Source organism: Pseudorca crassidens, chromosome 5, assembly GCF_039906515.1.
Source record: "Pseudorca crassidens isolate mPseCra1 chromosome 5, mPseCra1.hap1, whole genome shotgun sequence".
Classification (NCBI taxonomy): domain Eukaryota; kingdom Metazoa; phylum Chordata; class Mammalia; order Artiodactyla; family Delphinidae; genus Pseudorca; species Pseudorca crassidens.
In genome coordinates this window covers 46,259,208-46,274,913 of record NC_090300.1, presented here as the reverse complement: position 1 = coordinate 46,274,913, position 15,706 = coordinate 46,259,208, and the positions used below count along the sequence as shown (strand labels likewise).

Here is a 15,706-nt window from a genome sequence, read left to right as displayed (position 1 = left end):
TGGATGAGATTTAACACTATGATATATATACCACGTTCAATTTTATGCCAAGTATGTGAAAAGCTAGACGAAATGGTGAATTTCCTTGGAAAATGCTATTAAAATTGATTCAAGAAGCAGTATAATACCTGAAAGACTAACGTCCTAATAAAAGGAGTTGAAAAGCCTTTACATCCTTTCCTCATACCAAACTGGATGGCTTACTGGGCAGGTTCTTACAAAACTTCAACATGTTGATTAACAGTATGCAGAAAGAGGGGAAAACTCCAACTGTTTCAACGTCACTAACATAACTGATAGCATGATGGGACAGAACAGTTTAAATATAACTTTGTATGCATATGTATCAGATAGAAATCTCAACAAATATTCTATTTAGGGGTGAAACACAGAAAGATGGTAATGCCTGATACATTACCACTCAATGCTATTCTCCACTCCTAGCCAAAGGGGAAAAAAAGAGGGAATAATACTGCAAAGGAAGAAATAAAACTATCGTTGTGTACAGATAATAATTTACCTAGTAAATTATCATGTATATGACAAGAATATAATGTAAACTATTACTGATTAAGAAATTTCAGAAAGATCAACATACAAAATCAACATTTCCAAAATACTAGCAATAATCACTTAGAAAACATAATGAAAACAGTTGCCATCCACAATAATAAAAAGCATAGAATAGTCAAAAAAAACTAGAAACATTCAAAATCTTCACGATGAAAACAATAACATGTCACTGAAATACAGAAAAGAACTAAATAAACATGATTATGCACCAGGCACAGTTCTAAGTGCTTTACACAAATTATTTAATCCTCACTATAATCCTATGAGGTAGTGTTATTATCATCCTCTCTATTCTATTAATGGGAAAACTGACGCTCAGAGAAGTTAAATAACTTGCCTACGGTCACACAGCAAAAAACTGGTGGGACAGAGATTCAAATTCACAAAATCTGGTTCCAAAATCCATGCTCTTACTCACTATCAACCAAGGTTTACAAAAGAATTAATAAAAGGGCACATACTATAAAGTATAATTTACATACTGTAATAAAAGCAGTGGGACAAAATAAACCAGAACTGAGCCATGTGTACAAAGGAATTTAGTATATATAAGAAAGGAGATATTTCAAATCAGTGGGGAAAGGACAGACTACTTGGTAGGTAAGTATTGAGACAATGCAAGTTAACTTTCTGGGAAAAACTCTTACCAGGTAAGATTAAAGATCCAAAAGTAAAACAGAAATTTACTTTCTAAAAATATCTTTGGAGTATAAAAAACTTTCCTATGTAAGACAGAAAGTCATAAGCCATAGCTATACAAAACCAAAAAATGAAAAATTTAGGGCTTCCCTGGTGGCGCAGTGGTTGAGAGCCTGCCTGCTAATGCAGGGTACACGGCTTCGTGCCCCGGTCCGGGAAGATCCCACATGCCGCGGAGCGGCTGGGCCTGTGAGCCACGGCTGCTGAGCCTGCGCGACTGGAGCCTGTGCTCCGCAACAGGAGAGGCCGCAACAGTGAGAGGCCCGCGTACCACAAAAAAAAAAAGAAAAAAGAAAAATTTAGATGATAACAGACATGAGACATTGTAAGAAAGTATATGCTCTCTCAGGCTCACACTCAAACACATGCTCTGCATGCTCCTCTCTCTCTATATGTAATAATACACACACGTAATGAGATTGATATACTAAATAACAGACACAAAATATGTAAGGAAAAAACAGATATATGCAGAACAGACAATTCACATTAGATAAACATAAATAGCCAGTACATATGAAAATGTTAACCCTCATTAGTAATCAAGGAAATGAAAATAAAAACAAGATGCCTTTATTCTCTTCATCAGAACAGCAAAAATTAGAAAGTCCAATACAATCTTATGCAGTGTTGGCAAGTGTTTGGAAAAACAGAAATTCTCACAAGTGACTGGACTGTAAGCTGGCACCATTTTGGAAAACAATCTAGCAGCACATGTATAAAATTTAACATTTGCATACTTTTGTCTAGTAATTTCAATTCCTGAACTCAGTCCCACAGAAAAACCACTATGCACAAACATAAGGATGTTTATTACAGTACTGTTTGTAGCAGCAAAAAAAACTAGAGCATCTTGTAAACCAGTTAATAGGAAACAACTAAATAATTAAAAACATACTGATTAACAAATATACAACCATAGTGGTTAAAAATAATAAAATAGGATTATATGCAATGACCTGGAAACGTTTCTAAATATATTAAGATGGCAAGTCACAGAATATTACAGAACAGTCTCACATATGAGGGAAAACCAATGCTATCACAATTCATATACAGAGTACACATTGTAATACCTTGTTTTAAGGGGCTACATCTGGGAATAACAAGTGGATAAATGGGACAGAGGTCCTTTATTCATATATACTTCTGTTTAAATTTTTACAATTGTTATGATTTTAAAAACAAAGTTACAAACAAACAAGCAAACAAACAAAAGATTCATTTACATCAAATCAAGAACCAGTAGGGGGAAAAAAATAGATTAATTCCTCTGGATGAAAAAAAGGACTGTTAAACTTCCAGCATTTTTGATTTTTAAAGTGACTGCAAAGGTATGTACCAGAATGTATCCAAGTCTTTTGCTACAAAAAATTCTGTGTAAGGACATTTCTGCCCTGGTGATGAACGATAATCAGAGTTTTCTGCTTCCTTTTCTAGAATATTAGGATCCCCTAATCCCCAAAAGTTACTCAAAACAAAGTTACTCAGAACAAAGGTGTATTTTTGCCTGATGGCTAGCCACAAATATCCAGGCACCATGTTAAACAGGCTGCAAAGTACCTTCCCCACAGTAAGTATTCAGTAAACTATGTTTTACAAATTTAGACTGTTAACCTTATAGTGGTAATGCACTCAAATCAGATACAAAGCTTAAAAGATTTTCTCCAGGTAACATAACTGATACTCATTTCTTCCCATTTAAGGACCTAAAATTACACTTCTAATTACTTTCCTCAAGACATATGAGATAAATGACTAACAGATCAGTAAGTAACAGAGGAGCTTACACTTTTAAAATAAGTAGTACAAGAATTTGGTCATTCCTTCAAGAATAGCTATCTCTAAACCTGTACTTTAACAACCAGGAAAATTATACACATGTCCTACAACTAAAAATATTAACTTTTAGCAAGAGACTTAAGAGTTTGCTAAAGAATATTTACTTTTTCTATTATTAAAGAAATATTTATCCATCGGCTAGTATATAAAAGTGTGCTACATCAATAGTAAGTGCTAAGACAGAACACGCTGTGAGGAGCCATTATGAAATTACACATTTTTAAATTCCATCTTCAAGAAATCTAATTATATCATTTGTATATCACTATTTATTATTACTGAGTTTAGCCTTTTGATTTAATGTATCCAGCACAAATGCAGCTAGGCATATGAAAAACAAAAATATTACAACTCACAGATCTCAAAAATAATTTTCTTTCAATCAGAAAACTGACCTCTACATAAAATAAGTTTTTGATGAATTTCTATCATACCACTCTACATTCTATTAATGTAGTTACTGGTTTACTCATCTGGTAGCTATTTAGTGTAAATTTCAATTAAAATAGAAAAAAATTAAAAATTCAGCTCCCCAGTTGCACTAACCACATTTCAAATATTCAATAGCTACATATGGCTAGAGGCTACCAAACTGGTTGGACAGTGCAGATAAAGAGCTAAGATTTTTTTCTTCCTAACAGAAATTTCTTTTGGACAGTACTATTCTAGATACTATCAGTAAAGATAAAAGACTCCTTAGGATAGCTGCAATAAAATTCTGACATCATTTCAAATGCTTTAAATTTTAACTCACCATGAATGTCTTTGATACGAAGTGTATTCTGGTACATGCCATATTTCAAAATCAACTGTTCCAGATAGTAGAAAGTTTTTTTGTGCAAAGTCTAAACATAAATGCATTACTGGATTAATAAATGAAATGCAAAAAAAAAAGCCATCTACAGATATAGGACACTGATTTTTAAAACAAAAACAACCTTTAAAGATTATCTAAAATGTGGCAGTGATCTCTTTCTAAAGGTGAATGCCCCAGAGACCTGGATATCCCTACTGCCTGAACGATTTGGAAAGAGGGGAAAGGAGAAAGTTTTACTCGCTATTTATAACCGACAAAGATGAAATACAAGATGGAGGATTCACACATCATCTTTCTCTCATTACCTTTTGCCTGACTTGAACCACAGCCTTCCAGAAATCCTTAGCTTCCACTCTGTGGCAATCTCCACACATCTGGGGCTGAACAACATAATCCACCACAAACACTTGCTGAAGGATAGCACCATTCATCACCTGACGAAGAAAACAATCACACTCCTTCATTCTTTCCTTTCTGTTTAATAACATAGTTTTCTTAAAAGAAGATCCTTCAATATTTAACTTAAAATCTTCTTCCATGAATGCTTTGAGGAAATCAACAACAAATGAGTTACATTTAAAATCGTAAGTCATACTATTTCAAGAAAGATATATAGGTTTAATTCATAGGATTTATTAGATTAACATTTCAAATTTACCTTTAGTTGAAGTGTTGTAAGGATATTTTTTGCAGAATTTTAATAGCTATATATTCATGTACATGCGTGTGTGCGTATAAAGTTCTTCCTTAGGAGACCAAGAAAACTCTCAAAAAAGAAGACATTCCTTAATTTAATTGTCCCCAAACATAGGCAATCATCAAAAATCACCTGGGAAGCTTTAATAGATTCCTGGATCTTACATCCAATTGAATCCAGTTTGATTCAGTCACTGTGAGTCAAATGATCAGCCAAGTTTGAGAAGCACTGCCTTAGCTCATGTTTTTACTTCAATCTTATTCCAAATATAAATGACTTTGAGAAGATTAACTTAGCCCACTATCATGAACAATGGCTGCTTACTATCAACCTGATCATCTGTGCAGATGATCCAAAAGAAAACAAAGGGTTAAAATTAAGAGTGCCTTTGTTTCCTTTTAAGCTGTTCAAGTCATAATTTACCAATAGCCCCTCATTTTCCTACCTATACTTTTTTTTTTTACATCTTTATTGGAGTATAATTGCTTTACAATAGTGTGCTAGTTTCTGCTCTATAACAAAGTGAATCAGTTACACATATACATATGTTCCCATATTTCTTCCCTCTTGCGTCTCCCTCCCTCCCACCCTCCCTAACCCACCCTTCCAGGGGGTCACAAAGCACTGAGCTGATCTCCCTGTGCTATGCGGCTGCTTCCCACTACCTACCTTACATTTGGTAGTGTATATATGTCCATGCTGCTCTCTCGCTTTGTCACAGCTTACCCTTCCCGCTCCCCATATCCTCAAGTCCATTCTCTAGTAGGTATGTCTTTATTCCTGTCTTACCCCTAGGTTCTTCATGACATTTTTTTTTCTTAAATTCCATATATATGCGTTAGCATACAGTATTTGTCTTTCTTTCTGACTTACTTCACTCTGTATGACAGACTCTAGGTCTATCCACCTCATTACAAATAGCTCAATTTCGTTTCTTTTTATGGCTGAGTAATATTCCATTGTATGTATGTGCCACATCTTCTTTATCCATTCATCCGATGATGGACACTTAGGTCGTTTCCATCTCTGGGCTATTGTAAATAGAGCTGCAATGAACATTTTGGTACATGACTCTTTTTGAATTATGGTTTTCTCAGGGTATATGCCCAGTAGTGGGATTGCTGGGTCATATGATAGTTCCATTTGTAGTTTTTTAAGGAACCTCCATACTGTTCTCCATAGTAGCTGTACTAATTCACATTCCCACCAGCAGTGCAAGAGTGTTCCCTTTTCTCCACGCCCTCTCCAGCATTTATGGTTTCTAGATTTTTTGATGATAGCCATTCTGACTGGTGTGAGGTGATACTTCATTGCAGTTTTGATTTGCATTTCTCTAATGATTAATGATGTTGAGCATTCTTTCACGTGTTTGTTGGCAGTCTGTATATCTTCTTTGGAGAAATGTCTATTTAGGTCTTCTGCCCATTTTTGGATTGGGTTGTTTGTTTTTTGTTATTGAGCTGCATGAGCTGCTTATAAATTTTGGAGATTAATCCTTTGTCAGTTGCTTCATTTGCAAATATTTTCTCCCATTCTGAGGGTTGTCTTTTGGTCTTGTTTATGGTTTCCTTTGCTGTGCAAAACCGCTGAAGTTTCATTAGGTCCCATTTGTTTATTTTTGTTTTTATTTCCATTTCTCTAGGAGGTGGGTCAAAAAGGATCTTTCTGTGATTTATGTCATAGAGTGTTCTGCCTATGTTTTCCTCTAAGAGTTTGATAGTTTCTGGCCTTACATTTAGGTCTTTAATCCATTTTGAGCTTATTTTTGTGTATGGTGTTAGGGAGTGATCTAATCTCATACTTTTACATGTACCTGTCCAGTTTTCCCAGCACCACTTATTGAAGAGGCAGTACATTCACTATACAATCCACTGTACATTCCTGCCTCCTTTATCAAAGATAAAGTGACCATATGTGCGTGGGTTTATCTCTGGGTTTTCTATCCTGTTCCATTGATCTATCTTTCTGGTTTTGTGCCAGTACCATACTGTCTTGATTACTGTAGCTTTGTAGTATAGTCTGAAGTCAGGGAGTCTGATTCCTCCAGCTCCATTTTTCGTTCTCAAGATTGCTTTGGCTATTCGGGGTCTTTTGTGTTTCCATACAAATTGTGAAATTTTTTGTTCTAGCTCTGTGAAAAATGCCAGTGGTAGTTTGATAGGGATTGCATTGAATCTGTAGATTGCTTTGGGTAGTATGATCATTTTCACTATGTTGATTCTTCCAATCCAGGAACATGGTATGTCTCTGCATCTATTTGTATCATCTTTAATTTCTTTCATCAGTGTCTTATAATTTTCTGCATACAGGTCTTTTGTCTCCTTATCCTACCTATACTTTAAACCATGCTGAGAAAATTATGTATAGCTTACCTCTTTCTGAATAGTTAGTTTAACCTTAAGTCTCTTAGAATGGGGCTCAGTCCAAACAAAGCTTGCATCTACAAGCCGTACCTTAACAAAACACAAACAAAAAGAAACGTAAGTTCCCCTCTGAGGAGAAAAGAAATGAGAGAATAACTCATTAATAAACAGATTTCATAGATGCTTAAGGAATCCATGATTAATCTACCCAACATCACCAGTTTAAAAAAAAAAAAGTTATCATCAGAGGTATGGCAACAAAAACAGCAAATAAAGGGAAAATCTAATGACTATATTGATGAAACTGGTATAATTCAAGCAAAAATTAAAATACTTGCATAGAAAAAAACTCCTTTCCCCTAAAAACAGTATACAGTTTTTTGAATGGAAATTACACTTTTTAGAAGAAAACAAAGACCTGATGACCTCATCATCTACTAGAAATCTCATGAACAAAGGTTTCTACTTTTATTATTCTCACTATAATATGTATGTGGCTTAAAAAAAAATGAACATTCATTACAAGGAGTCTCATGCACTGAATACTGAATCCACAATGGTAACTCACTGCTAAATCAGCAGAGGCCAGAAACAGTTTGCCATATGTGACAAAATGAATGTAGCTCAATATGGCTAAAATGGGTGTTTTGAGGAAGGGGGTGGGAGAACAAAAATGGAGGTTGTTTCAATAATTTGGGCAGGAGTTGTAGCTGACCTGAACTGAGGGGTCAGAAATAACAGTAGCATAAAGATCCAAGCCAAGAGCTATTTAGGAGATAAAATCTATAGGATTTAATAATAACTGGATATGGGAAGGAAGAAAAGAAGATTCTAGAATGATGGTCAAGTATCCAGCTTGGGCATCTAGGTAACACTATTTTTCTGACACAAATAAAAAACAGATTAAATGGGGAGGGATGTGCTATATTTGGTTTCAGACATTTAAGTTTAAGAGGATTTATCTAAGATATCCAAGTGAAGCTGTTCAGTGGATAGTGAGATATCTATTTGGTCTGGAGCTCTATGGAGAAATCTGAGCTGTAGATAACAGATTTGGGAGACATGAGCAGGCAGATAATTTTATCAAGACCTTTCTGGTGAGAACTAGATAAGCTAGTATAGGTACAGCCATCCAGAGTAAAACCCTCCTCATTCGACTGGTTCCCTAAAGCAAAGCCTAGTAGTCAACAAGCGACACCACGTACAGAGGGTGACAGAGAGCTTCTTACTCCCTCAGCCTCCATCTGCATTCCCCATTCCTCAGCCTCACCACACCATCTGTCCTCAGACAACCAGGAATAATCCATCTTATCGAGCCCTTTAATTCTTCTTTACCATTACCTCAGTCACTCCCTCATCTCCCACACTCCGATCTCCATATGGTTCCACATATGCCCTTTTCTCTTTTTTTTTTTTGCGGTACGCGGGCCTCACTGTTGTGGCCTCTCCCATTGCGGAGCACAGGCTCCGGACGCGCAGGCTCAGTGGCCATGGCTCACGGGCCCAGCCGCTCTGCGGCATGTGGGATCTTCCCAGACCGGGGCACAAACCCATGTCCCCTGCATCAGCAGGCGGACTCTCAACCACTGCACCACCAGGTAAGCCCACATATGCCCTTTTCTATCCCATCTAACACTCCTCCCCAAATCCTGAAAACCTTTTACTGGCCTCTGGAATTCAACATTCACTAACAACAAAACCTCCAAAATCCTCAATCTCTTTCCTGAACATTCCCTTCACCTTCTAGATCTCCTGATTATATATATTGTTCTCCCTGCAGCTAATTAGAAGTACTGACTGATTTTTTTTCTCATCTTCTCAAACTTTTATCATTAAAGGATCCCCGGATTCAGTCCTGAAATTTCTCCCTTTCTCTAAACTCTCTAGGAAATCTCATCTAATATTATAGCTTTAAATACCATCACACCCCAAATTTATTATCTCTGGTCTGGACCAGTCCCTTGCTCATTTATCCAGCTCCCCACTATTTCTACTTCCATGTCTAATGGACATCTAAGCACCACTTTGAGATGAGCTTTGATCTCTCCTGCCTGACCTGCTCCTCTTTTTTTTTAAATTTTATTTATTTATTTATTATTTATTTTGGCTGTGCCAGGTCTTAGTTGTGGCATGCGGACTCTTAGCTGCTGCACGCATGCGGGACCTAGTTCCCCGACCAGGGATTCAACCTGGGCCCCTTGCATTGGGAACAAGGAGTCTTACCCACTGGACCACCAGGGAAGTCCCCTGACCTGCTCCTCTTAAAGCCTTTCCTACTTCACTATCAGTAACTCCCTCCTCTGGTTGATCAAGTTAAGAACCATGGAAGTCACCCTTGACTATTCCAACTCATAAACATACATCCAGCTTCATGAGTAAATCCTACTGACTACCTTCAAAATACAGCCAGAACCTGTCCACTTCTCACTTCCTCTACTACTGATCCAAATATCATTTCTCATGACTACTACAATCGCTTCCTAAAGGTGCCCATGCCCCTCACATCTATTCTAAACACAGCCAGAAGGAAGCTGATAAACTGTAAATCATTCATCTCACTATTCTGCCCTATACCCTGTATACCAGCGGTCCCCAACCTTCCAACCTTTTTGGCACCAGGTACCGGTTTCACAGAAGGCAATTTTTCCACAGACGGGGGTGGGGGGTGGGGCGGTTGTTCAGGCGGTAATGCCAGCAATAGGGAGCAACAGGGAGCAGATGAAGCTTTGCTCACTCACCCACCCCCGCTGCTCACCTCCTGCTATGCGGCTCAGTTCCTAACAGGCTACCAACCAGTACCTGTCCGCGACCTGAGGGATGGGGACCCCTGCTCTATACCCACTATACTCAGAGTAAAAACCAGGCCTCAAAAGGGCCTACAAGGCCTGACCTACCGACTTTCCATGCCTTCCCTGGCTTCATCCCCAATTACTTTTCCCTCCCCACTCCACTCTAACCACACAGGTATTCTCCTGCCTTTGGCCTCTACACTTGTTTTCTCTACCCATAATGCTCTTCTCCTCCAGATTGTGGCTCCCTCCCGTACTGCCTTTAATGTTTATTCAAGTATCACCTTATCAATGAGGCCTCCCCTAACCATTCTATTTTAAATTGCAACTCTTCCCTGCACAGTTCTGGCTTTTTCCTCCACAGAATTTATACCTCTTAATATACCTATTTATTTTGTTCATTGACTACTCTACACCCTCCCCTTCAACTAAAATAAAAGCTCTCTAAGACAGGGATTTTGTCTCTCTCATTCACTTCCATATCCCTAACACCAAAAGTAGATTGGCACAGAGTTGAGTTAATAAACATCTGTTGAATGCTAATGAATTATTAATGAACATCTGACAAAAGCCTGAAGTATGAAAACAAAAGACCAAATTACACAAAAACTGACTCCAGGAAAAAAAAAAAAACTAAGACAAATCAGGGAACAGAAGGAAAGTAAAAAACAATAACAGCATATTATTAAACCTTCAGAAATATTCAACAGACTGTATCAAGAACATTAAAAACTCTAAACTTAAAATATTACTACTGAAAGAAAATTAATACAAAAACTGGAAGATAAAAGAAACTGTCAGGAACACAGGGAAAAAAAGATCAAAAACAATACAAGGGCAAAAAGGCAAAGTTTTCAGCTAGTAGGGCCAATATTTGACTGATACAAATTCCAGGGAGAAAAAACAAGGAAAATAAAGGGAGAAACTTCAAAGAACTCTTACATGTAATTTTATCAGAGTTTTAAGAGAATCTGAAGCTCGTCAAACCAAAAGAGCCATTTCAATTACAAATATACCTGATGGAAATAAGTCATAAAGTTTAGCATAAAGAAAACTGAAAGTGGTATGTAGAGAGCCTAACTACACTAACAAACCTTATTTGTTTTCTGAAGATGTTTATACCCTGACTTTAAGTAATAGGCACAAATATTTTCTTTGCAGAGCAGTAACGAAAAATTTTTTAAAACCGAATACCATAGCCCTAATACTATAGTCTCCAAATTATGTTTAGCAATGGCTTTATATAAACATTTTCAGTAAAGATTATTGCACATAAGAGGTTCTCAAATAATGAATGAAAAAAATTTGATTCTAAAGCAAAAAGATTTTCATTTCCATTAAAAAAGAATATATACAACTTTAAAAATGAAAACAGCATTTGTAGTAGTGTGCTTACCAACAGTAGCATTTAATAGTTATTTTGGAAAATCTACTCAAACAAGGATTATCTGAAAATGAGAGATTAAACACACACACACACACACACACACACACACACAGAACCCCCCACAAAAACTGGTTTTAGCTATTTGACCTACCTTACTCAGAGGGGCTTTGATTTTTTTCAAACATAAAGCAAGAAGTTCCCTAGATTCTAATGCACATTGTACCCAAGTTCCTGGTGGCTGGAAATATCTGAGAGAAAATATATTGAAATTCAGGATCTCTCAGGAAAAAAAAAAATTTCCACGTGAATATGCAGACGTAACAATGATTATTAAATTAATAATACCCAAGGTTGATCTGAGGCACTTAACCAAAATATATTTTAGAAGTTCCAGAAAACTTTCGGTTAGACAAGTAATTTAGTTAAAAAGATAAAATTCTGAGTATTTGAGAAAGTCAATCAGAAATAACTTATTAAAAGGTCTTATTACTTCAAGCACCAATAAGCATTCCAGTGAGGATGACAAAATGCCCCAGTGTTCCTTGAAGCTATACTTTGAAACACAGGTGAAAAAATCACCTCCAAATAGCATTAAAATGGTTTATAATGTACATCTAAAATGCTTAAGAACTGCTTATTTCTCACACACAAAAAAGGTAAATTAGTACCTAATACTATGTATCAATAATACCTCAGACTATTTATCTACTTCAAAGTCCCTTTTCAAATTTTAAATTGTAAAATTTAAAATCTTATATAAAACCTGACTAAATTAAAATTGAAATCCCTTATGTATGTACTTAAAGTTTTTTAGCCCAGTCAGCTCAGGACTTAGGACAGTGCCTAGCATACAGCAAATGCTCAATAAATTAATACTTCTAAATGTATTATGTGAATGCTTTTTTTTCCTTACTTGTTAAGTAAATAGTCTGATTTTCACTTTTAAAGTTTCACTGAAAAAAATTATTTATATAGGTCCCTTTGTTATAAGCATGTTTTTGGAGTTAGAAAGGGCTTCGTATATCATCTAATAAAGCCCCTTCATTCTGATGAGGAAATTAAGGCTTAGAGAGGTGAAGTGGCCAAGAGTATCAAAGAGCTAGTTTGTGAGAAATTCAAGATAAACTGGGTCTCCTGATTCTTTGTCCAGTGTTTTTTTTCCACCGATGCTCTTAAGAATAGCGAATATTTATTATAGATTAAGCCTCACACCTGCCAAGCTTACAAACTATAAACTCCCTGAAACAGTACACAAGTTTCATGTCTTTGTTTTCTGTATTTTTCTGGGAAGATGCAGTTTTTAAATTCTTAAAGGGATTCATGAACCCCTCCCTCCCAAAAAAGTTAAGAGCCACTAGAGTCCTAACCCATTTGGGAAATCACAGGCATATAATTTTATGGGTAGTTTCAATGGGTAGTTCTGTATTACTCAATGGCCTCCTAGACATAAGCTATTCATGCCAACGACTAAAGAAAACATAAAAGGAATAAAACATTAACTTTCAGAAGAAGTCTGCCTTAAAATCCAGTCTTCATTTCAGACCATGCTAGATATGATATATTGAGCTGTTTTTCCATCAGCTATAGTTATTTTAGTTACATGGGAACATTAATACATGATTTTTAATTTAAAACACACCACTAAATTACTTAAAAAATAAGGTGCTTTTTATCATACACGGCTTCTAAATGACTGAAGCGGAAAACAAAAGCTTCATGGTAATTAATAGTAATATGTCTTTAAAATCTGCTCTCACCCTTAAAAACATAAACTTGTATCCATTAATTGTATACATCAAACCTATTAATCTCTTAACAGAAAAAGAACAGATTCAAATACCTTTGCACTAACTTTACCAAATTAGCAGAGAAAAATAGAAAAGAACACTACAAAATTGCCAATTCTAAAATCTCTAACTAGGCCAACATAAATAAAACTTAAATCTCAATTACATGCACTTTATTACATATATCTTATCGCATGTTATTTTTAAAGGATGGAAAGAGTATCATGTCTAGTGATTCACTATTATGGGAGTGTCATAACCCTAGGTGTACTGGGAACACAAAATGTTTAAGAATCATTGCCGTGTTATCCAAAATGAAAGTTCTATAACCTCTGATGTCCACTATGGTAACCACCAGGCACATGTGACTACTGAGGACTTGAAATGTGGGTAGCAGACAGAACTGAATACTTAATTTTATTACATTTTAATTACCTTAAACTTAAAAAGCCACATATGGCCAATGGCTGATGCCAATCTAGAAGAATGTACAGTGAATATCTTAACACTCTTAAAATATTGTCAGTATATCCTGGTGGCTCTCCCACATACAAATTTCAACTTTAAGCAGGATAAAATAGTACCACACCGTACCTTTGGCACTGTTTGCAGAAAGATACAGAGACTTGTTTTGGAATGCCTTGGCTGATATCTACTTTACTTCGCAGACAAGCCACACAAATATTGGCAGGATTTGGACTGATCGGGACACCGCAATCGCAGCACAAGCTTAAATAAACAAAGCATACGTTTTTCAAATTAGATTTCATAAGTGCACAGGTTAAATTAAAAAACTATCAAACAGGGAGTAGCAGATACAAACTATAATACTATATATAAAAGAGATAAACAACAAGGTCTCACTGTATAGCACAGGTAACTATATTCAATAACCTGTAATAAACAATAATGGAAAAGAATATAAAAAATATATATAACTGAATCACATTGCTAGACAGAACAAATGAATACATAATTTTATTACATTTTAATTACCTTAAATTTAAAAGTCAATGGCTGATGCCAACATAGAAGAATGTACAGTGAATATTTTAACATTCTTAAACCAGTATTTACTACCACAAACTTCCCAGCGAAAAATGAACTCGTTTTTCTCAGGAAACAAGGCTTTTCATTTTTCCCACTTAAGACAAAAGAATCCCCCCGACCCCACCCCGCAAAGAAAAGCTTTCCCCACAGTAAGTTTCAAAGAGTCACTTTTAACATTTTTAAACTTAAGAGGGATGGGGGAAAAGGGACGCGACTCACATGTGTCCAGGTGTGTGCTTCGCGGGTTCTGTCACATACTCCATTTTTCTGTATATCCTGATTTTAAAAAGAGAGAGAATAGTAAGATTTAAGACATCTGTTACTCATCTTCCTTCTGCCTCTCTGAATAAGGCAGCCAAGCCTCGTAAAGCCGCAAATAAGAAAAACCAATTCCACCTGGAACCTTTGGAAGAAGTAATTTCTTTAATAACACAAATAAGCGAATTCCGGAGGTTCCCGTCTGCAAGACCCTCGAGCCACTAAACTGCGCGCTGACCTCAGGCGGCACCTGGACGCCAACCCCGGCGAACCCAAGGAGGGGCCAGAGGGGGCCGGGGCCGCACCGGACACCCCACGCCCTCACCGCTGCCGCGGGCGTGCCTCGAACCTCACTGTAAGAGTCCGCGGGCGGTGTCACCGCACCTGCGGGCCACCCACCACCCCACTCCGACCCCGCACCTCACGGGTGAGACCTCACGCGGGCTCCCGCCGGCGGCACACACGCTCCGCGCACGCGGCCCGAGGAAGCCCGAGCCCAGGGAGTCCGTCCCCCTCTCTCCTTAGGGACCCCGCACGACTGCAAGCCGGGTCTCGGCCCCCAGAACCTACTTACCGCCTCTGGGCCAGACCCAGATGTGCCGAAAAACCGCAGCAGGACCAGCTCCTACCGCCTAGTCAGCGGCCACCACAGCTGACTCCAGTACACTGAAGATCTCGCGATAGAATAGCTCGAAATCTCGCGGGCCGACAGCGCGAATCACAGCGGCGTGTGGGGGACCGAGAAAGGGGAGGGTGCTGGCGAGCGGAGGGCGGAGAGGGCAGGGCGGAGACGGCAGGGCGGGGCGGGGCGGGGCGGGGCGGGGCGGAGGCCAGGCTGGTGGAAAAGATGAGGGAGAGAAGGCAGCGGGCTCTCTGGCTCTCCCGTCCTATGGCGCCTGAGACTCACACAGACTTTACAACTCTTCTATTTGGTTATCGTCCTTCCCGATCTTCTTGGCCAGAGTTCACTCAGAGCCACTTTTTAGATACCCCTATTGGGAGCTTGCTTCTTGTTTAAATGATTATATAAAAGTTATCTATAAACGGTACCACATTGGACAAAAATTACAGTAACCTCCATCGAGGGCAGAGCCTTTGTCTATTTTGTTCACCGTTATATGCCTAATGCCTGCCACATCCTAACTGCTCCAAGGAATATTTGTTGAATAGATGAAAGAAATGTAAGAAATAACTATTTGTGAAGAAGTCTATGTTATTTTCAGACCACTCTAATTATTAGAATGTGTTTCCCCATAGTGCACTTAATATTTCCTTATGACTTTATACCTTGATCCTAGAGCAGCTCAGAAAGAGTCTAATCACTTTCTTATGACAGAATTTCAAATGTTTGAAGAGTGCAACCATATTCTTTTTCTGTCTTCTCGCCCCAAATTTCAAGAAATAAGCAAGGTCGTCTTATAGAAGGTCATTAAAGAAGGCCTCC

The 15,706-nt window shown here is 37.6% G+C and overlaps 1 protein-coding gene across 1 annotated transcript in view; it reads right to left on the bottom strand.

Annotated features, from left to right (window-relative positions):
* Positions 1–14,980, bottom strand: part of NMD3 (NMD3 ribosome export adaptor) — a 39,804-nt gene extending 24,824 nt beyond the window's left edge. The window contains exons 1-7 of the mRNA XM_067737949.1: positions 14,837–14,980; positions 14,224–14,280; positions 13,549–13,683; positions 11,319–11,415; positions 7,001–7,081; positions 4,237–4,365; positions 3,869–3,959 (exon numbers count right to left, since the gene is read on the bottom strand). Of these exons, the coding sequence (XP_067594050.1) occupies positions 3,869–3,959; positions 4,237–4,365; positions 7,001–7,081; positions 11,319–11,415; positions 13,549–13,683; positions 14,224–14,267 (577 nt within the window). The 5' untranslated portion in view covers positions 14,268–14,280; positions 14,837–14,980. The remainder of the gene's footprint in view (positions 1–3,868; positions 3,960–4,236; positions 4,366–7,000; positions 7,082–11,318; positions 11,416–13,548; positions 13,684–14,223; positions 14,281–14,836) is intronic.
* Between the last annotated feature and the right edge of the window lie 726 nt (positions 14,981–15,706).